At 40.7% G+C, this 22,264-nt stretch overlaps 1 protein-coding gene across 1 annotated transcript in view; it reads right to left on the bottom strand.

Annotated features, from left to right (window-relative positions):
• Positions 1-22,264, bottom strand: part of LOC127030228 (von Willebrand factor D and EGF domain-containing protein-like) — a 157,747-nt gene that overhangs the window by 75,002 nt on the left and 60,481 nt on the right. Inside the window, exons 10-12 of the mRNA XM_050916328.1 lie at positions 14,763-14,877; positions 7,534-7,784; positions 5,741-5,960 (exon numbers count right to left, since the gene is read on the bottom strand). Of these exons, the coding sequence (XP_050772285.1) occupies positions 5,741-5,960; positions 7,534-7,784; positions 14,763-14,877 (586 nt within the window). The remainder of the gene's footprint in view (positions 1-5,740; positions 5,961-7,533; positions 7,785-14,762; positions 14,878-22,264) is intronic.

Below are 22,264 nucleotides of genomic sequence, written 5' to 3'. Positions count from 1 at the left end.
TCAGCTGGCTTTAAGCTTCTCTTGCTTATAATTTTTCACCTTCTATTAAAACATTGAGATGTATTCCTGTTTCACTCAATTATTTCTTTATTTTATTGTTGCTTTCTTTGTTTATTTGGTTGGGGTTTTGTTTTAGTATTTTTAGGTCAGGAAAATATAGCAAAAATAATGTATATAAATGTGCAAGAAAAATTGTGATCAGTGAAACCTGGCGTGTCCTTCAACAGACAGGAATCATAACCCATGGCTTCATAGTCATGATAACAACATGTTATTAAGTGTTGGATATTCTTCAATCTGCTGTTTATCCATTGTTCCAACAAAACATAAGTAGAAGCAAAGTGTTCTTTAAATCATACTGAAAATATCACTTAAGGGTTTTTAAACAGTAAGCTGGTTACTTAGACAAGCTGGTTCACATGGAATTATAGGTCTTTATTCTCATATACTAATATAACACTAATGGGCCTGACTCTCCACATGAATGAATGCAGCAGGATAAAACTGGTGCGACTCAGTGGAGAATCAGGCTCATTGACTTCACTAGAGTTACTCCTGATTAATGCCAGTGAAAATGAAATCAGAATCAGGCCCATAGAAATGAGAGCTGGAAAAGACTAATTAGTCAGGTAGTCCATCTCCCTGTGCCCAATGAAGAATTCTTCCCTATACCATGTTTCTGAATGTTTTATCAAATCCAGTTTTAAAGGTCCCTACTAATGGGGTTTCTCCAACTCTCTTGCGAGACTATATTCTCAAGCTGAATAGAAGACTTCAATCAACTTCACTCTTAGGATATATTTTGGATATTCATCTTACACTTTCCCTTTCTAAATTTCTTTTCCATACTCAGTCTTACATAACAGGTCTCTTTCAAGCTTTCTTATTATTATTTACTATCTGAATTTACCCTCCCCAAATACATTGGCTTGCATTTTTTCCAGGTCTCATTTAATTTATTTTCTGCCCATGTTTTAAAATTTCTGTAAGCCCTTTCTCGCTCCTCACTGCTGTTCATGTATCCTTCTACATTTTGGGTCATCAGTGAATTTCATTAACATGTCATTTACTCCATCTTATAGACTCATAGACTCATAGGTCAGAAGGGACCAATATGATCATCTAGTCTGACCTCCTGCACAAGGCAGGCCACAGAACCCTACCCATCCACTTTTATAACAACCCCTAACCCAGGACTGAGTTATTGAAATCCTTAAAATTGGTTTGAAGACCTCAAGCTGCAGAGAATCCACCAGCAAGCGACCCATGCCCCACGCTGCAGGGGAAGGCGAAAAACCTCCAGGGCCCCTGCCAATCCTCCCTGGAGGAAAATTCCTTCCCGACCCCAAATATGGCGATCAGCTAAACCCTGAGCATGTGGGCAAGACTCACCAGCCAGCACCCAAGAAGGAATTCTCTGCAGTAACTCAGTTCCCATCCCATCCAACATCTCCCCGCAGACCACTGAGAAGACTTATCTGGTGATAATCCAAGATCAATTGCCCAAATTAAACTATCCTATCATAACATCCCCTCCATATACTTCTCAAGCTTAGTCTTAAAGCCAGATAAGTCTTTTGCCCCCACTACTTCCCTCGGAAGGCTGTTCCAGAACTTCACTCCCCTAATGGTTAGAAACCTTCGTCTAATTTCAAGTCTAAACTTCCTAATATCCAGTTTGTACCCATTCGTCCTCGTGCCTACATTAGTACTAAACTTAAATAATTCCTCTCCCTCCCTAACGTTAGCCCCCCTGATATATTTATATAGAGCAAGCATATCCCCCCGCAGCCTTCTTTTGGCCAGGCTAAACAAGCCAAGCTCTTTGAGTCTCCTTTCATAAGGCAGGTTTTCCATTCCTCGGATCATCCTAGTAGCCCGTCTCTGGACCTGTTCCAGTTTGAATTCATCCTTCTTGAACATGGGACACCAGAACTGCATACAATATTCCAGATGGGGTCTCACCAGCACCTTATATAACGGTACTAACACCTCCTTATCCTTGCTGGAAATACCTCGCCTGATGCATCCTAAAATCGCATTTGCTTTTTTAACAGCTGTATCACATTGGCGGCTCATAGTCATCCTGCTATCAACCAATACCCCAAGGTCCTTCTCCTCCTCTGTCGCTTCCAACTGATGCGTCCCCAATGTATATCTAAAATTCTTATTGTTAATCCCTAAGTGCATGACCTTGCACTTTTCAGTATTGTATTTCATCCTATTTCTATTACTCCAGTTTACAAGGTGGTCCAGATCTTCCTGAATAGTATCCCTGTCCTTCTCTGTGTTAGCAATACCCCCCAGCTTTGTGTCATCCGCAAACTTTATTAGCACATTCCCACTCTTTGTGCCAAGGTCAGTAATAAAAAGGTTAAATAAGATTGGTCCCAAAACCGATCCTTGAGGGACTCCACTAGTGACCTCCTTCCAGCCTGACAGTTCACCCTTCAATACGACCCGCTGGAGTCTCCCCTTTAACCAGTTCCTTATCCACCTTACAACTTTCATATTCATCCCCATCTTTTCCAATTTAACTAACAGTTCCCCATGTGGAACCGTGTCAAACGCCTTACTGAAATCGAGGTAAATTACATCTACCGCATTGAACATTAATGAAGATACTAGATGAGGCATGGCCTAATTCTGATCAATATATTGCTGACTTGCCTATTGGATTGTGGGATTCTTCCCCCCTTCATTATTAGCTCTGGCTCTTTTGCAATCCCATTTATTTTATTTAGGCAGTTGACATATTGCTTCACCCTCCCCGTTCCCTACTTCAGAACTTGCAGTAAGAATGCCAGTTTCCAACTGAAACACTGGAGTTTGTACAATGTATGTAACCTGGTGAAGTGCTTTGACAGAGCTTTAATACCATGGATGGAAGGGTGTGGAAGGAGGCAGAAGGGGGTTCAGGTGCTCCCTAGGATCCTATTTGCTAGTGCATACTTTGCTGAGGAAGAAGATCCTGGGTTATAGCATAAATATATGTGTGCTTTCTTTGTATGCCAGCAAAGGGAATCCTAGGCTGCATCTTAGCTGCAAAAGTATCAGTTGTCATGTCTCAGTAAGAAATCTCTCTCTTCATTCCTGCTGCAACTTTACAGTTGTCAGCTGCTTGGAAGAAAACAAGTAGGAGCAGTGAAGGAATTGCCAAAAGAGAGGTGCAGGGTATGAGCTGCAGGGATGTATGACTGTTCTCCTGTTTTCATAAGGGTTTAGTAAAATCTGTTGACTGGCTTTTGTTGAAAATGGGTATTCCTCCCTCTTAAACTGAAGTGAGGTTTTTAAATGAGCATACTGTGCATTTGGGCATTCTGACCCCACTTTTAGTCACCTTTCCAACAGTAGGGCAGTAGTTTTATAGTGTACAGCAGCAATACTATTTAATTAGTATGTTTTTTATGTGTGAACTTGATTATTTCAGTTTTTGAAAGTGGAGTGTAACTTTCCGTACTGAACTTGTGAGTATCCACACTGACAGGTGGTTTAGTTCCAGGAGACATTGACTCAAGAACGCTAATGACCTTTAACCACAACTGATTTTAATCTGGCATGGTTTGACAGCAACTGAGAGGCGTTACTCTTTGTGGCTGATTCAGCAGACTTTGTGAAACACAGGACTTCTGAGTGGGATTGTTCCAGAGCTTATAAATGGCTACCATATTAGTAGCATCAAGGGAGATGGAAAGGAATAAGAATTTGAAGATTTGATGAGAACAGGGGTGAGGCGTATTGGAGGAAGTTTTCACTGCCACTGTTGTGTTGTAGTTATTCTGCCAATAAATAAGTGACTTCATTCAACAAGGTTTCTTATCTGGTGCAAACATTTAAATTCACTGAGAGCTGCAATCGGCCGAACCTGCGGACGCAGCAGGTAAACAAGCCGGCCTGGCCCACCAGGGGCTTTCCCTGCACAAGCAGCGGAACAAGTTTGGGGATCACTGGTCTAGTTCCTATTCTAATCTTGAAATTGGCTTGCACCCTATATTAACATTCTTGAAGAAAGTTCCTGCTATCACAAAACAATTAGAACTTCTGTAAAGTGCATTCCCAACACAATGTGTATTGTACATTTTGTTTAATCTCTTTGTAAGGTTTATCATGTGCTTTTACACTCTAATTTTTCAACAACATATCAATATTTCCAATTGGCCAGAGTAAGCAAATGACTTGAATCTATTTATGAGCAGCAGGAAATTATGTGGATGTAGCTGGCTGGTTTAGTTTTATCTTTCTTTAACTTGTACTTTAAAATGAAAATGACAGAGGTATATCATCGGAGATGAGTAATTTTAGCATTTTTGTAAATGTACTATTTTGTATTGTAAATACTCCCACAAGACCACTTTGGTTTGTCAGCAAACATTCCGTGGTTTATTTTAAGTATCCTCGCAAAGAGTATAGAATTATGCCCACGTCCAAAATTATTTTAACAGCAAAAGTACTTAAAACAGAAAGAGAGATCACAGGATCATAAAGAGTCACAAGAACTGATTCTCAGCGGGTGTAGATCTGTATACTTTGTTGGCTTCAATGGAACTGTAACAATTTATGCCAGGTGAAGATTTGCTTTATAACAGCTAGAGATGGAAATTCCTCCTGCATCTACCTGCTCACTTGTACAAGTGATTGAACTATTCACTGCAAATCAAAACCAAAGGCCTAAATCCTTTGTAGGAGATCCAGATATGTCTGCCCCTTAGCCTACACTATTTGTTTGATGCTTATACTATTTCTTTCCAGGTTTCAGTCTTTTACCACATTCTTTCTTTCCTTTCATTGCATTTCCTGAAGCTTCCCATCTGTGTCTGTCCCTGCAGTGCATTCTCTCATTCCTTCCCTCATGTCCTTTCAATCTCATCCTGCTCCCTCACCCCACCCAGTCTCTTGCTCCTGGTAAATGAAAGGTGAAATATGTCTTTCCCCTTTATGCCATCTGCATGAGAGTCATCCACAGCTGCAGTGCTTGTGTTGTCATGACTGTGGGCGTTGCTGCTAATTTATCACTCTCTGGAGCAGCAGATACCTAAAAAAGGTGACCACGAAGAGGTGGGACAATGGCTCTGTACGTCCTACACAGGGGTCAGAAGAGATGTCTTGCCAGGCAGAGAACAGTACACTGTACCAGCAACATGCTGGGAACCCCTGTTATGCCTGACTAAGGTCCAGTGACCAATGAAGCTTCAGGTAGGGCAGTGTGGTTCTGCTACAATAAACTTCTTAATCTGTCTCACACCCTTTTCAGCTCTTCTTCCCTCTCTCCCAACATCAATCTTCTCCTTTCCAGTTGCCTTTCCATCACCCATTCTCAGTTCTGCCCTCTTTCTGCTCCTTCCCAGACAGCATTAACAGTATTACTTGGTTCAGCTTAGTGCAGCCCCAGAAGCCCATAAATATGACCACCTGCCTGTTCTGGGCGCCCCAGCTCTCCTGCTTGGATGGCGGAGTGGGAGTTAGAAGGGGAGGAGCTGAGTCAGAATAGTTCGTAGCACCACAGCTTCCACTCTGATTTCAATGGGCTGGAGCTTTGTGTTGCTTGATTCCCTCAGCACAGACAACCAATGGCTGTACTTACACACTCTCCACTTGCCTTAAGCTAAGAAAAGGAGTCATGGCAGCAGAGAGAGGATTCATGCAGCCCACTTGACAAATGTTTACGGACATCCTACACTGTGTTTGAAAACCCCCTAGTCCTTATCAGATCAAATAGGAGTTAGAAGAACTGATGTGTTACCTTTCAAACCAGCTGGACATTTACAAGTGTAGCTATTTACACTGTCCACACACATGCCACTCCCACATGAGTTTGGTTTGCAGTCATTTATATTTTCCTGGCAAAAGTTTCCATCAAATCCACTGGGGCATATGCAGAGATATTCACCAATTCCTGGAGGGAAGTTAATATTGGTAACACATGATCCACCATTCATGCAGCTGCAAGGCTTCACTAAAACCTGGAGAAGGTAAAAGAGTCACAAATAATCACAGAGGAAAGGTGCATCTAGTTACCTTTTAAGATTTGACTTGAAATGCAAACTCACAATACATCATTATAAAAAATAGAGTGGTCAGGAATATGTCAACAACACTTCTTTTGATGAAAAAGGCTGATTTGTTGAAACCTAAACTGTTTGCTGGAAAGCACTGGTTTTGATGAATTTCCTAACTTGAAAAAAATGTTGCAAAAAATTTCAAAATTATCAATGTGCAATTTTGACAATTTTAAGGAATCAGTGACATTTTTCATTCAAAACAACTTTGGATCTAGAACTGTGACTTACCTTATAATAAAACAAGGTTAAAATAAGGAAGAGTTGTAATGAAAATAAAATGTGTAGAAATTAATATAACAAGATATTTTGATTTTTGTTGTTTTGTAAATGAGTGAAAATTTTTGAGATTTTTACTTTCATCCCAATTTGGGATGAGAATTTTTTTTTGAAATCTGTTTCCCACCCATTACTAAGAAAAACTTCCTTCTAACCAATGTACTATTTCTAGTCTCACAACGAAGGCTATTTATTTATACTATTGAAAGCTGCATTTTAGCTTCCAAGTAGGGGCACAGTCTAACTTCAAATATGCAAACAAAATTCCTGTTGGCTACAATAGCAGTTGTTATTGAGTATCTGAGGGCAGAATTCCTTGGTTCCTTAGTTTTGAAAGAAGAAATACATAACCTTTTAATTGCTTGCCTGCCTATAGTGTTTACCACTAATTCTTTAACAAATGTCTTTGCAGGGATGCATTTCCTAGATTGCCTCTATTCCAAATATAGAGAACAGCTTCGAGTACAGTTATGCTGTGTACTTGCAAAGAAAGGATTTCAAAGAATTTTAATAAAGAAACATTCTATCTATAAAATCTAGCTATACATTTCTAATACACCCATCACAGTAACAGCTAAGTTATAGTTTCCCCATTTCTTTAAGAACTCTACAGATGACTATTTTGAATAAAACTTGGTTATGCATGTGAGTCTCATTAGCATTGCCAACAATTATCCATTATTAGCAAAACTGCTCTAGTATTAAGAGTCTGCGCCCCACCTTATTCATCTCATTAGCTCATGCTATCTGAGGATTAATATAGCACCCTACAATAAAGACAAAGTTGCGGAGTAATGACATAAGAGCAAGGTACCCTCTAAAGATATAACTGAGAATGAATTATAATCTACCCTTTATAGTTAAAACTTGGTCTTTTATGTTATGTGCTTTTTTCAAAGATTCAAATACAGACTGTGAATGTTAAAGCCAATTAATGAACTATTAAGAGGCTGTGCAAGTGTTCTTTCAAATAGCAATCAATAGAACCTGCTCTTGTTCATTGTATATATTGTTTCTATGTTCTCAGAGATATTTATTTGATTAATTGATCATTACTGCCATGCTAGATAATATGCACTTACTAAGAAATAGCTGAAGTCTCAGTTTTTAAAACAGTAACAAATTATTAGCCATAACAGAAACTGCACTAAACCAATGGCATGATAAACAGGTTTTTTCCTTAATGTTCCCCTCCTACCTCAACAGAGTATCTGCTTTGTGCATTGCATTCATCTGACACAGTGAATTCAAAGATCTGCGGTTCTTCCAAATCGACCTTCCAGATAAGAAGGCCAGCAGGAGACAGCGTGGCATCCTGTGGCCCAGCCTCTAAGATGAATAGCACAGCCGACCCTTCAGGATCCACTGCTATTAACTGGTAAACAAAATTCTCACCAATAAATGTCAGCAGCTGGCTGGAAGGGACTTGGAACACAGGAGGTAGATTGTCTAAAAAGCAGAAACGAGACAATGATTATGTACATTCAGACTTCTGCAATTTAAACATCCACAGGGCAGATTTTTTGGTAAATAGATTAAAGTGAACTAAAGCTGATGATAACAGTAATGTAGATGTCAGAGATAACAAACTGCTGTACTCCATGAGAAAGCACAACCTCCTCCATCCTAATTGGCTCATCACTCATATGGAATCTTCATCATTTTTGTGCTTCATCAGACATATGGGAGTATTCCCAATATGGCATTAAACCCTTCCATTGCTCCCCTTTCTCAGTCTCTTACAGGAAGTGGTAACTGTAATTTTAATAGGTAATTCTGAAATTCTGAAAGAAACTGAGACTTCAGCCAGCTGTTCCTGTATTAATGGCTCACACAGCTCTATTCATGATGTGATCCCCTTGTTTCTAACTATTCACTGGACGGGACTTATCACAATGGGGCCCAAATCTTGGCTGGAACATCCAGGTGCTGCTAATAACAGCAGTTGTATTTGGTAATGTATATAATGAAGTCTTAGGAATATGAGAGCTCCCTGAAGCAATCAGCCATACATTGATACCAATAAGTACGATTTGTGTGTGTTATAAAGTATGTGGATTAGTGAGGTTGTTGAGCTTTAGTGACTATTGGAGTGAAGCTCAGCACTATAGCATAGTCTAGGAGTACAAAGTAGTACAATCGCATTCTGTGGGCAAGTTAGGTTTTTTGCCACTCCAAGCAAAAAAAAAAAAAAAATTAAAAAAGGGGCCAGAATGCTGCCCTTTGAAAAGTGCCACCCCAAGCACATGCTTTGGACGCTGGTGCCTAGAGCCGGCCCTGAGCAATATAAAGGAGAAGGAGGTGTCATTTGATTCGAAAGTCTGTTCTCAAATGAACATAATGGAAAATATGAGAAATCTAGATTATGTAGATATATATATTCAAGACAAAGTTTAAAAATCAATATTTATTAATTTATATTTTAAACACAGAGATGCATTGCTTATATTAAAAAAGACATTGATCTTTGGTAATCCTAGGGAAGTTAGCCTTGACATGCAGGACTGAAAACATTTATTCATCAAAGTCGTCATCAGTGTCATCTGAGTTTAGGGCATCATTGCTAGACACATCATACTGATCCTCGTCTCAGCTAGATGCACACATCTTTGTTTGGAAAAGCACAAGGCAGCGGCTTCATTATGCCATGCGACAATTAAATTCTTTGAGCAATTCTTGCCAAGCTGGAACATTTTTCCTGCAACGTGTGAAGTTAACTCAACCTTCCTAGGAGTATGAGACCATAGTTTCTTCAATGTGACACTGGATGTGTTTTAGGAGCCAATGATTTTGTGCTGGACAGGTGAAATACCATGGAGTCTCTTCTTTCTGGTAATATTTTTAATTGATTATTCTGCATGCATATCAAACACGAAGTGGACTATTTCATAGGTCCAATATTTTCTCTGTAGCATCCCAATGAAGTATTCAGCCAAATCTCAGCAGGTGTTAACAGCTTCTGGTTTGTTGAAACCTTGTACTCAGCTATAACATCCATACTGAAAGGCCTCTGCTGCCATAAAGTACCTGCCATGTTGTCAGTCAGTGCTGGCTTAGGAAGATCACGTGAGATGTATATTAGTTTTCTTTTTGTCTGTTATATGCATTGTTCCATCGTATTTGAACATTGATAATGCAACCACCAAAAACTTGTACTCTCCCAAAGTCTCATGTAGATCAACATCATGCTGAGATCTGGACATGAAAAGCAAACAATGACCTGTCTGTCTGTGGTTAGCTCTGTAATAGTCCCTGACACCTTCAGTCTGACTTTCTTCTTTGTGCTAGAGCCCACTTTAAGTATGTTTAAGTATGATTTTCTTGATTGGTGTCCATAGGTTGATGGAGTCTTGGATAATTACTTGGGTTTTGGAGGCTTTGTTCATTCATTACCCAAGATAGCTAAATATGTCAGATGAATTGATATCTCATCACAGAAGACTGCTTTTATCATATTAATAAGCTCTGTTCTATCATATGCAAATGTGTTGCCAGTTTGAGTAATCTCACTGAAGCTTTAAAGTTGCCCTTTTTTGGCATTAAACAGCACCTAAAATGCTGCTTGGTTACTTCTGAGAAAGTTATCCAGCCATAGTTAATGTTTCATTCAAAATTTGATGGAGTTCTGGGGTTGTCCCACTAAGAGTGACAGCTTCATACAGTTTCTAATCTGTCTCACATGTTGAAACTGTGCATAATGAGTGCCTTCAGGCTTCCATTTTACGGCAGAAGACGTAGGTATCTTCTCAAAATGCACACCATGGGACCTAGTATAAAGTGAGTTTTGCCCACAGCTGACACTTGTCCCATTGTCTTCAAATTTTTCCTGATGCTTGATGTTTTCCTCTCCAATCTTGCCAGATTCAGTTTATGGATATACTTCTTATAGCATTTAAAGTGCCACTGAGAGTTGTGTATAACCAGGTCCTCTGTGGTCATATTCTCCAAAGATTCAGTTACTAGTCAGTACGCTTCATCTCCCCATTGATACCTAAAAACAATCAAGACCAAAGTAAAAACAAAAATGTTGTGATAAATTACTTTGGGATTGTAACTAATTAAGTTGTGTAATGTATGTCATGTAACTATGTGCATACCATTTGTGGATGGATTCCAGAAATTTCTGGCTGGTTGCTGATGTCTTAGCCAGTGCCTTATAACAATTCTTTTGGCATAGTAAACAAAGTTGATCATCATTACCACTGAACCACTTATCTTTTGCTGATGATGGCAGTTTGAAACACTCCTTTCATATATAGTGTGACAAAGTTCCTCCTCTACCTTGGTGGGTCCTGCGCTTATTGGCAGATTTGCTCACCTCAGTGATCTCCCCCACAGTCTGGATCAACTTCCCCTGTGTCTGATCAGGAGTTGGGAGGTTTGGGGGGAACCCGGGCCCACCCTCTACTCCGGGTTCCAGCCCAGGGCCCTATAGATTTGCAGCTGTCTATAGTGCCTCTTGTAACAGCTGTGTGACAGCTACACCTCCCTGGGCTACTTCCCCAAGGCCTCCTCCAAACACTTTCTTTATCGTCACCACAGGACCTTCCTCCTGGTGTCTGATAACGCTTGTACTCCTTTGTCCTCCAGCAGCACACACCCTCTCAGTCTCAGCTCCTTGTGTCTCTTGCTCCAGCTCCTCACACGCACTTCCTCTCCTCTGGCTCCTCCCCATCTGACTGGAGAGAGCTCCTTTTAAAACCCAGGTGCCCTGATTAGCCTGCCTTGATTGGCTGCAGGTGTTCTAATCAGCCTGTCTGCCTTAATTAGTTCTAACAAGTTCCTGACTACTCTAGTGCAGACCCTGCTCTGGTCACTCAGGGAACAGAAAACTACTCACCTCGTGACCAGTATATTTGACCAGACTCCTGCACCCCACTGTCCTGGGTCTGTCACAATAGTAATCTGTAACATTAAAAAATGATCAAGTATCATGTTCTGAACATTAATTGATAATACACTTGTTGATCAAGGCTCATAGTTTAACTTTATGAGGGCTGCATTTTGACATGACTGTGTTAAAAACCAATTTTTAATGATATTTTACACATTTTCTTGAATATATATCTACATAATTGTTCTGTGTTTGTCACGTTTCATACGATCTGCTCCTGGGAGAAAGGGCTTTAAAAGATACCCAGCTTGATCTGTTTCTGATGACACTGTATTATCAACATTTTCATCAACCATAAGACCTGGAACTGGTGGGAAGCAGCGAGTCCCTTCCACCACACCACAGAGGATAACACCATTGAAATTATAATTCTATACATTGAAATTATATGTTCTATACATACATTTTTAAGTGTCAGATGACACCTCCCTTATCTTTTGACCATTTACTTGTCCACGGAATTACACACACTGCTAGACTGAGAATGGAGAAATCAGAAAATGACAACACATTTTCATTACTTGTGAAAACATGCAGGATATGATATCACAGCAAGAAGTTTAAAGTAACAAATTCAGAAAGCAACACAGCAAGCTCTTGTAAGCCTAATGCTGTGATTTGCAAAGGCAAACCTTTTTCAAGGGATGAGTGAAGATTGCCCAGTGGTTGGATCTACCTTATAAGGAGCGTGAAGGAAATAAATTGAAACAAATCCTCTTTAGCTAGAAGAGGCAAGATCAGTTACAACAAAATGAATGCAATAGCATTTCAGAGTTCTGGAGGATACTGTCCCTTCACTTCATCAATCAAATATCACGTTGATTTATGAGGTTTAATTATTTTCAGAGATTTTTAATATCTTTGTCTATTTTAAGAAAAACTGCATATTGAAGTATACAATAGATCTCCATGTCTACATGCCTCGTATACATCTGCAAATGTGTGATTAAAGAGGATTTCTTTGTATACCAATGATTGTATTTGAATTTGAGACTTGTTTGTTTCCAGTGATGTAATATAGGCATTGAAGACAAGAAAAATTATAACTACATACAAATATATGCACATATATACTTACAGCATATATAATTCATATTTTAAATTTAAGTAACCTATTCCCAAATTGATGAATGACAAATTAATTGGACAGGCAACTTTGAGAAAAAGTACTGTCAATTAAACAACCAGTGCATTGAACCGTTTCTGATACCATTAATTCATGACTTCAGCACTACCTTGAGTAGTTCCATGGATTTCAATGGGAATCTTGAGGAATAAGGTGCTTATCAACATGAGTAAAGGTGTCACAGTTTGGTCTCATAGACATTATTATTGTATTTCAGTAGTGACTAGATGCCTTAAAATTAAACTCCTTGTAGCTAGACACTATACAAACACAAAATAAGAGACAGATCCTACCCCTAAGAGCTTACAATTGAAATAGATAAGACAAAGGGTGGGAAAAAGGAATTATTATCCCAACTTTAAAAATTGTAAACTGAGGCATAGAGAAGTTAATTCGCTTGCCTGAAGTAACAGAGCAAATCTGTAGCAAAACTGGGCATTTGATCTGACCTCTGGAGTCCTAGTTCAGTGTCTTAAACTCAAAACCATCCTTTCTCTCTTTTAAACACCAGTACAGTTTACATTTATTGATGTTTAGAAGAATCATGTCATAGTGGAATTCATCCATAGGTATGTTTAGCTTTGAGTAACCCTCTCATATATGAAGTTTAATTTCATTTCACAGTCTGGTATTTTAAATCTATATAATTTCTCTCATAACAACTGGATGCATCTTTGCAATACATTTTGGGAAACAGCATGTGGAACAGAATCAGCAATAGCCTTTTATTCTTGAGTATCAATTTTTTAGCCTTTGCTTTCCAAAGCATATATTACATTATGCAGTTATTTAAATAAGATTCTCCACTTGTCTTTGCTGTGCTATCAAACCTAAGTTGCTTGTCCAGCAGACTGTCATGACATAACTGTTGAAAGCTTCTATCAATTATTCATTTATCTTTTATGTCACAAACACTCAAAAAACCTAAGCCTATAAAGGTTATGCCAGAAGCAATCAATGGCATGCTCTATGGGTATGCAGTTGCGGATAAAAACAAAGGTGTTAATTGGATGGAGGGTTACAAGAGGAAGTAACAAAAACAGCACACAAAATGAGGTGTTTCTGAAACAGACTGCAAAGAGGAGTGTTTTTGATTTACATGGAGGGTTTCATTCCATCCAATGAGAAATATATGAATATAAAATATCACTCTATTTACTTTCTCAAAGTGTCTCAGCAATTTTGGACATAGGACTGAGTCCCAATCTTGGACCTCGGTACTACTGAAACTTGGGGTGGTAGAACTAGGATCTGTGTCCAGATTTCACAAAGCACTCCTATCTTTACTAAAGCTTAAACCAAAATCCCAATTCCAATACTTTGGGGCATCAGAAATCCAAATCCAAATCTTATGATATTCTCTAGATGATCCCATCGCATTTACAGGTATCCCTCATCCATCCTCTACATGATAATATATAGTATGAGTTGTTTATTTCTGACTCTCTCCCACCAATATTCTTGTTCAGGTGGACCTTAATAGTCATTATCCTCGTGGACCTTTTGCATTACAACATGACCAAGTTTACAGAAGACCAACACAGAACCAAATGCTAGGTATACGTGTAATTGCTCTCCACAACAGTGCATGTATCTATTGCAACAACAGTTCAATAATAATGCAATGCATGCAAATGTGTGAACATGAACATACACCCACGACAATCATTGCTGTTAGGGACATGAATAATCTGCACAAGGGGTTGCCAAGGGGTAATGGCCATATTACGTTTTTTGGTACATATACACAAATGTAGACCCCAGGCCTTAATCCCTAGGAGTTGTCTCAGAAGGCTTCACCGTGACTTCTGTCATGAGGGCCTCAAAAGGGCACCTGTAGGTTTTGTGGAGAGGAATAAGAGTGAATGATTTCTCCCCTTTGCTCTACCTGAAGATTGTTGGATTTCTCCTAGACACCTTTGTGCAACACCTCCAAGAATGTAGCCTATAGCCCATTTTAAAACCTCAAAATAATCTGCTTCCATTGGTGTTTCAAATACATTGTTTTCCTGGAGTAGTTTCTCTTTAAAGCCTGTACTCTTGAGAGGAGCATGGATGTCTCTGGGACCAGCAGCCCCCTTGACTAACAGTTTTCAGTACTGCAGAAATGATAAATCTCAAGTATGTGCTGTGTGGATAGTTTCTAAAATCCTGTTTTGTTTTGTTTGTTTGTTGTTGTTTTTAGTTCTGTGACGTTTTGCCAGGTTTCAACCTAGAACCAGAAGCTTGCATATATGTGTAGCACACACACACAGATACAATCACAATCCTGTATTCCTTGTGCACCCAAAACACCCACTGAAGCAATGAACACAGATTGCAGAATTAGGCCCCAGTTTAAAACTTAATGAATGTAATACTGCATTCTTACCAAAATGCCTGTAAATCTTAGAAAAATCTGTCTTACTTTCATTAATAGACCACGTGAATTTAGAAATGTCAGGTTCACAGAGAAGACATAGACTGGTAGGGCTTGAATCTCCTTCACTGTAGCATAGTCCATCTATGTTACAAGTCTCTTCCTGGCAAATAAATTAAAAAGAAAAAGACCAGAAAAATGACAGAAATTAGCAGTTAGTAATTGCTTGAGATAAGCATGAGCTACTGTTTCTCTCGGAATAGAGAAAAACAACAATTTAAATGCTAGCACTCTGTCCTCCAGGGAGAATACAAGTGCATCTTTACACTCTTGAAGCATCATATAGTTTTCCAGTTTCAGTGCAAGATCCTAGTATCTGTGTCTGTCTTATCTTAGGCAACTTGTAATGTCACAGTCATGGTCAAATTTGATAGAACTCAGCTTTTTTCCTAGAAATGTGTATGTACTCAATGCGATTATTACCACCAGCTGTGGCATGCTAATATGATGATTATCTGGTGACACTTAGAAATAAGCTCCATAAGAACACTTGCTAGAAACTTTGATGTTCTGGAATTTTACTCCTTTTTTTAAAAAAAATTAAGTGCTTCTGTCCATTCCTTTTGAAATAATAATAATAAAATTCAATGACAACAACAATCCAGTACAGAATGAAATAAAAATGAAGTAAGGAAACATTTTATTTTTTAGGTTTCCATGACATTATTTTAGCCAATAGTAACATTTTCAAATACACCAAAGTCCCAGTGAACATCATTAATTTTAATCAATTGGATGTGGACTTTATCTCTATATAGGGCATATGTTGAACCTTTTGGGGTGTATCTCCTTCAATGTCTCCTGATGAAGCTGTTCCGCTTAGTATAAATAGTCATTGAAGTAGGGATTGAAAGCTGACTCTCCCACATCCCAGGTAAGTGCTCTAAGCACTGGGCTATAGAATCAGTCTCACTCTTTCTTTGGCCCAGTGAGCATTCATTATTTCATGCAATGTGTAGCAGCTTTAATAATAAAAGTTGAGGAATCCCCACCCCACAATATCCCAGTGGTGAAGGAACTCACCTGGGAGACCTAGTGTCAGAGACTGGGACCTGTGCAGTCATGCCCAGTGGTTGGAGCAGGAATCAGGCCCAGTGTTTGAAGCAGGAGTTGGTAGCCAGGAATAGAAGCTCAGCATCAGAACCAGAATCAAAGACCAGATACCAGAGCCAAGGGTCAGAGCTGAAGTCAGGATCAGAGCTGAGGATCAGACCCGAAGTCAGGAATCAGAGTTACATTACAAGGAGTAAGGCAAGGTTGCGTCCATGGCAGAAGGAGGGCAGGGAACGAAAAGGCGCTATTACACCCTTGACGAATGCTTTGAGCAACCACCAGGCTGCTGCTGCTGGGTTTAAGAATTGGTCAGCTGACTCTTCCCACCAATCAAGTGGAGTAGCCAATCAAGCAGCCTACTATAGGCCAGCTGCTCTCATTAGGTTGCCCAGAGACTAGCTCTGATGCAGGCACAGTACCGCCCCATCAAGAGTGCCTCCTCAGGGCCCAGTTTCTCAGGGTACTAATGACGGGGTTCTAACAGTAGTCCCAGGACATGGATGTTCTCTACTGATTCTTGAGACCTCTTGTCCGGACTGTAGCCTTCCCAGTCCATCAGGTACTGGAGTCTTCTACTAACTCATCGAGAGTTGAGGTTTTGGTGGATCAAGTACTCCTGTCTATGAACTGTTATGGGTGGCAGTAGTGGGTTGGCGCAATTTGGATGCAGGTTCTCGGTGAAGGGCTTTGAAAGTGAGATTTGAAAGTGGGGTATATTTACAAGGATCTGGCTGGCTGTAACTTTAAAGCCACTGAGTTTACTCATTATGTAATCCTGAAAGAGTCCAGATTTTGATAGTTTGGCATATGTATGGCTTAATTTAAGATTCTGGGCAGAGTGCCACACCTTGTCTCCTATGCCCGGATTGGGGGAGTCTAATGGTCTTGGTCCTCACGGTATTTACAGGCTTCTTTGGCAGACTACAATTGTTCCCCTGATCGCTGGTGCACTTGCGTTGATGGGAGGCTAAATCAGCAGTGGTTGGTACTGGGTAACTTATGGGTATGTCTATGCAGAACTAGGTGTGAAAGCCATAGTTTGAAAAGAATGGGCTATGTTGGGTTAAGGCATGGAATGTATTGTTATATGTGAATTCATCACAGCGCAGCCAGGGAAGCCAGTTGTTCTTGTGATAACTCAGAAAACAATGAAGACACTGTGCCAAGATTTGATTGACACTCTCTGTTTTCCAATTAGTCTGAGGGTGATAGGCAGATGATGTGAGGAATTCAATGTCAAGGAGTCTGAGAAATTCCTGCCATAATCGGGAGATGAACTGGGGTCCCAAGTCTGATTTGCCTGTCTGTAAACTTTGGTAGCAGGTGCCATTTTCCAGGAGAAACCAATCTGTCTCCCGTGTGGTAGAAACAGTACAGCATAGGCTGAAGTAGGCCATCTTTGTTAGAAGGTCGATGGCAACCGGGATTACTGAATGTCCTGGGAGGGTGGCAGTTAATGAAGTCTGTTGATATAGTAGTGGCCACCAGAAGCTTCCTGAGACCAGATGCCAGGTCTTAAATTGACCAAAATGGTCCATAAGTGGCAAATGGAGGCATTATTTCAATACCTGAAGCCTAGTTATTCCCTCTGAAATGTAAGTGCAATCTTTGTGACTGAGGAGGCCATTCTAAAATAGGAACTTGAAGTTGGTTGGTAACTGCAGCGTTCAGTGTCTCGTGGATCTGGGTTATGAAGGAGTAATCAGGGAGTGGATGGAGTATGTCAGACTGCTGTTGATCATCTGATTGACAAAGTTGGACACCTTGAGCATGGTGGTAGAGGACTCTTCACCAGTTTAATATATTTATCTTTGTGGGATAGGGCATCTGCTTTTCCATTTCTCATCCCTGAGTGGTAGTTTACCACAAAGTCAAAGTGAGTGAAGAATAGGGACCAGCAAATCTGGTATTGGTTAAGATGTCTAGCAGTCCACAGGTAGTCCAAATTCTAGTGGTCCATCAGGACTTGGACCGGGAATCAGGCTCCTTCTTGGAGGTGGCACTGCTCCTTGAAAGCTACATTTATAGCTGGTAGCTCCTTGTCCCAGATATAATTTTTTCCAATAGGGTTAGCTTCTGAGAATAAAAGGCACAAGGATGGAGTTAGTTGTGGGGCCTGTGTGTTGAAACAATACAGCACCTATGGCAAAATTCGAGACATGATCCTCAGTTGTAAAAGTCTTGATAGGTGAATCAGGATGGATGCTGAGGTCAATTAATCAAAGGCTGACTAATCCTCTATGGACCAGGCAACCCAGCCCCCCTTTTGTATGCATGCCATTATGGGTGTAAACATGCTAGTGAATTATTTTACAAATTGCCTACAGAAATTGGCAAACCTGAAGAATTACTGCACCCCACGTACATTCTGTGGTATGATTCAGTCGGATATTATTGCCACCTTGTGCAGGTCCATGGTAAGGCCCTCAGGTGAGATGATATAGCCCAAGAATTCTACTATGGCTTTATCAAACTTGTGATGGTTTTGGCAGTGTGTCTCCAAGAAAGTGCACATGTGATGATTGTGGATGGCCTGACTTTAAGAGAAAATTAGGATGTTATCCATGTAAATAATAACAAATTGATCCAACATGTCCCTAAAGATGGCATTTATGAAATGCTGGAAGGTTGCTAGGCTGTTGCACAACCCAAACTGCATGATCAACTACTCAAAGTGATCACACCTGGTATAGGAGATGGTCTTCCATTCGTTTCCTTCCCAAATCTTCACCAGGTTATAAGCTCTGCAGAGATGCAACTCTGTGAAGTCCTTGATGGAGCAAAGTCTTTCAACAGCTCATTAATGAATGGTGGAGGGTAGTTTTTAGATTGTAATCTTGTTCAGCGATCAGTAGTCCACATCAGGCTGGAGGGAGCTTTCTTCCCCACAAAGAAGATTACGGCCATCATTGGGGAGGTGGAGGCGTGAATGGTTTTTGCAGGTTCTTCCTCAAGATAGCTGCAGGGCAGGGCTGTGCTTCAGTTTTGCAGAGGGAGTAAATACACCCAAAGAGAAACTCTGCTCCCAGATGGAGATAGTTGGGGCAGTTATATCTGCAATGCGGTGGTTGGGTGTCAGTTTTCTTGTTGTGAAACATGTCAAAAAAATGTTGATATTTAACAGGAAACCTCGGAGCTATTGGGGAGGTCATGGAGGGTACCGGGGTCACCTTTGGATTTTCTCTTCACATCTCTGAATTCTGTGGAGGACCAAGTAAGCTGCAAAAGAGTTGCTGGTTCCAGGTTGGCACAATAAAACAGAATTGTTGGAAAAATGGGGAGTCAGAGCATACTGTGCCTGACCACCAGGGGATGGATAGGTCATGGGCATTGAGCTAGTGGGAAGTCCAAGGACAACAGATGGATGCAGTGCACAAGTAGTCCAAACTGGAGAATTTCTTAGTGGTCTCAAAGGGTAGTTCCCTCTAAGGGAGCCATGTAGTGGGCAATGGGTCCTGATGAACGGAGTGATGTGTGTATGGACTCCACTCATTCAGAGTCCTTGCATTTGGTGGAAATCTTACGTGCTTGGGCAAACTCCGGATCCATTAAATTGTCTGAGGCACCCGAATCCACCAGTGCCTCTAAGCTAGGGTCAGGCATCTCTGGGTGGCAGAGCCAGAGAGGGAGTTGGAGTTGTGCTGGACTCTGATTGGCCATCACCAGGGTACTGAAGGACAAGTGTTACTGTGGACTATTGGGAAGGGGAGGGCTGGAGGTGGTGACAGCTGGGAGGACCATCCTTTTTCTTGGTGTTATTTAGTCAGGCAGTTGTCAATCTTGATGCACAGACTGACTAGGCATCCAGGCCAGATGGGAATTCCACCCATGTCAATTCATCTTTAATATAATTGTTTAGGCTGAGTTGGAAATGAAAACTGTGTGACTTCATTCCATTTGGCGTCTAGTACCAAGCATTGGAACTCTTCTGCATATTTAGCAACTATTTGGTTTCCCTACCGCAACACCTGAATTGTGACTTCGACCATACGCTTGCGACTTGAGTCATCAAAGATCATCATCATAGGTTGAACAAAGTCCTCGAATTGTCCCTGAACCAGTCTTGATTTTTCCAGGAGTGGAGATGCTCAAAGCCAGGGCCTCTCTGGTAAGTAGGATGATAATCCTCCTTTGGGCTTGATCAGAGCAGTCTGACTGCAGGCATAGCAGAAATAGGAGCCAACACTGATTTAGGAACCCACAAAATTTGTCCCGTTCACCACAGAACTTGCCTGGCAGAGGGAGCTTGGCCTTATAGGGCGCCAGGGTCAGACCTGAAGAAGGAATGGCTTGAGCTTGCATTACCTCATTCTGTGCTTGCAGGGTGGCAACCTGGGTCTGCAAGGTGTGTAGGGTTCACACCATCTCCGTCAAAGAGATATTGGCCATTGTAGGATCCATGCTCACCATATCAGCTCTAGTTTCCTTATTGCTGGTGGTTTCTGGGCTGCTCAAACTGTCAGAGACATAGACATGCCTAGCAGTTGGAACATGAATCAGGCCCAGTGGTTGGAGCAGGAGTCAGTAGCCAGGAATTGGAGCTGAGGTTCAGAATCTGAGTCAGAGGCCAGATACCAGAGTCAAGGATCAGAGCCAAAGTCAGGAATCAGAGCTGAGTGGCATAGCCAGGTTACCTGGAGCAAGGCAAAGCCGGGGCAGGGCTGGATCCAAGGCAGGGAACCAGCAGGCTCAGGAGCTATAACAGCCATGGATGAATGCTTTGAGGGGCTACTGAAATCTCCTGCTGCAGGGCTTAAGAGCTGCTTTACTGACTCTTCGAATCAATCAGACAGTGTAGCCAGTCAGGCAGCCTACTACAGGCCAGCTGCACTTGTTAGATAGCCCTGAGACTGGCTTTGCTGCAGGCCCTGATTTCTGATCCTTGAATTCCTCCTCCTCATTTTTTTGTGAGAAAAGATTGACCTGGCTTACACTCCTAACTCCAGGAGATGATTGGATCCTGAGTCGTGGGAGGTACTTCCATCCCACCTAGAGTTAGGCACCCAACTCCCTTTGAGGGGAAGGATATTGGCCACACCCCTCTCCTCATCATGGCCTTCTGGCTAGCCTTTGGTGGCTTTCCACTCTAGGTGTTGGCTTCTAACTCTCCCCATGCATTGTATAGGGAGCCTGGAACCCTAACTCGGGACTGAGAATTGACTAGGCAGCAAAGTGCCTAAAAGTTAGCCATTGACTGTTTAGCATTGGAATGCCTAAAACCCCTTTTTGAATCTAACCCTAAATCTCTGAGTTTTATATTCATCGAATCCAAAACCACAAACTTTATTATGGAGTTATTCCTGCAGCATACATTTCAAACTAGACTTTGTCTCTTTAGAGTTTAATCAATAATTTCACTTTTTGAACTCACTCAATTATTAGAGTCCGTGCTGCAGTCTTTATTCAGGTTAATCCCATTTTCTTCACTGAGTGTGTTACCAGCATAAGGTTACAAATTCAGACCTAAGGCCATATCCTACCTGATACACATGGATAGTTACATAGAAGACAATGGTATTACTCTCCGATTGATTCACATACTGAATCCTATCATTTCTAAGGATCTTTTTTAGTTTCTCAGAATCCTTACAAAATATACTACATAATACATTACATTATAGTAACTAGTGAATACTGTATTAAAATAAAAAAACTGAAAGGACTTTCATGCAGTACCCTAAAAAAGAAAGACATGGTTCTTGGCCATTATAATTTGGAGGATAAGAAGACTTCATTACATTGTTGTTTTCAGACTTGGTTCTGGTGAAAAATGAGGGTACATTTCTGATGTGATAATGTGGTGATGAATGGGCTCCATAGAAGAGGAATACAAAATGTGAAATGGTCTTGTATAAAATATTCACTCACTGAAACGCCTTTCCTGAAAGCAATTTAGGTGTTATAAAGAAATATTATAGCAGGGGTAATTAGAATGTGGTTTAATGCATCTGATAGTCAAATTCAAATAGTCTCGGAGCATTTTGCAGTAGAAATTATTATAATCTGGGAGAGGCATGAATCTTGAGGAAATGTACATACTTCAGAATTTGAAAAATACAAGAATGAGGGGAAAAAACAAGGTGGGTGAAGTAATGTATTTTACTGGACCAACTTCTGTTGGTGAGAGAGACAAGCTTTCCAGCTACACAGAGCTCTTCCTCAGGTCTGGGAAAGGTACGCAGAGGGTCACAGCTAAATACAAGATCAAACAGATAGTGTAGCAGAAGTAGCACATGTTCTAAGGGACAATTCCAGATGAAGTGGCCCATTAACGCTCCTGTAGTCAGAGGACAAAGAGGGGCTAGTTGGTTACAGATTATTGTAATAAGACACAAATACATTGTCTTTGTTAAGACCATGATTTTTAGTGCCTAGCAAAGTTATGAATTTAAGATCCCAGACTTGCCTTTTGAAAGTGTTGTGCAGTTTCCTTTGAG

This window comes from Gopherus flavomarginatus, chromosome 10 (assembly GCF_025201925.1).
Source record: "Gopherus flavomarginatus isolate rGopFla2 chromosome 10, rGopFla2.mat.asm, whole genome shotgun sequence".
NCBI lineage: Eukaryota > Metazoa > Chordata > Testudines > Testudinidae > Gopherus > Gopherus flavomarginatus.
This window is presented reverse-complemented; position numbering and strand designations above follow the sequence as displayed.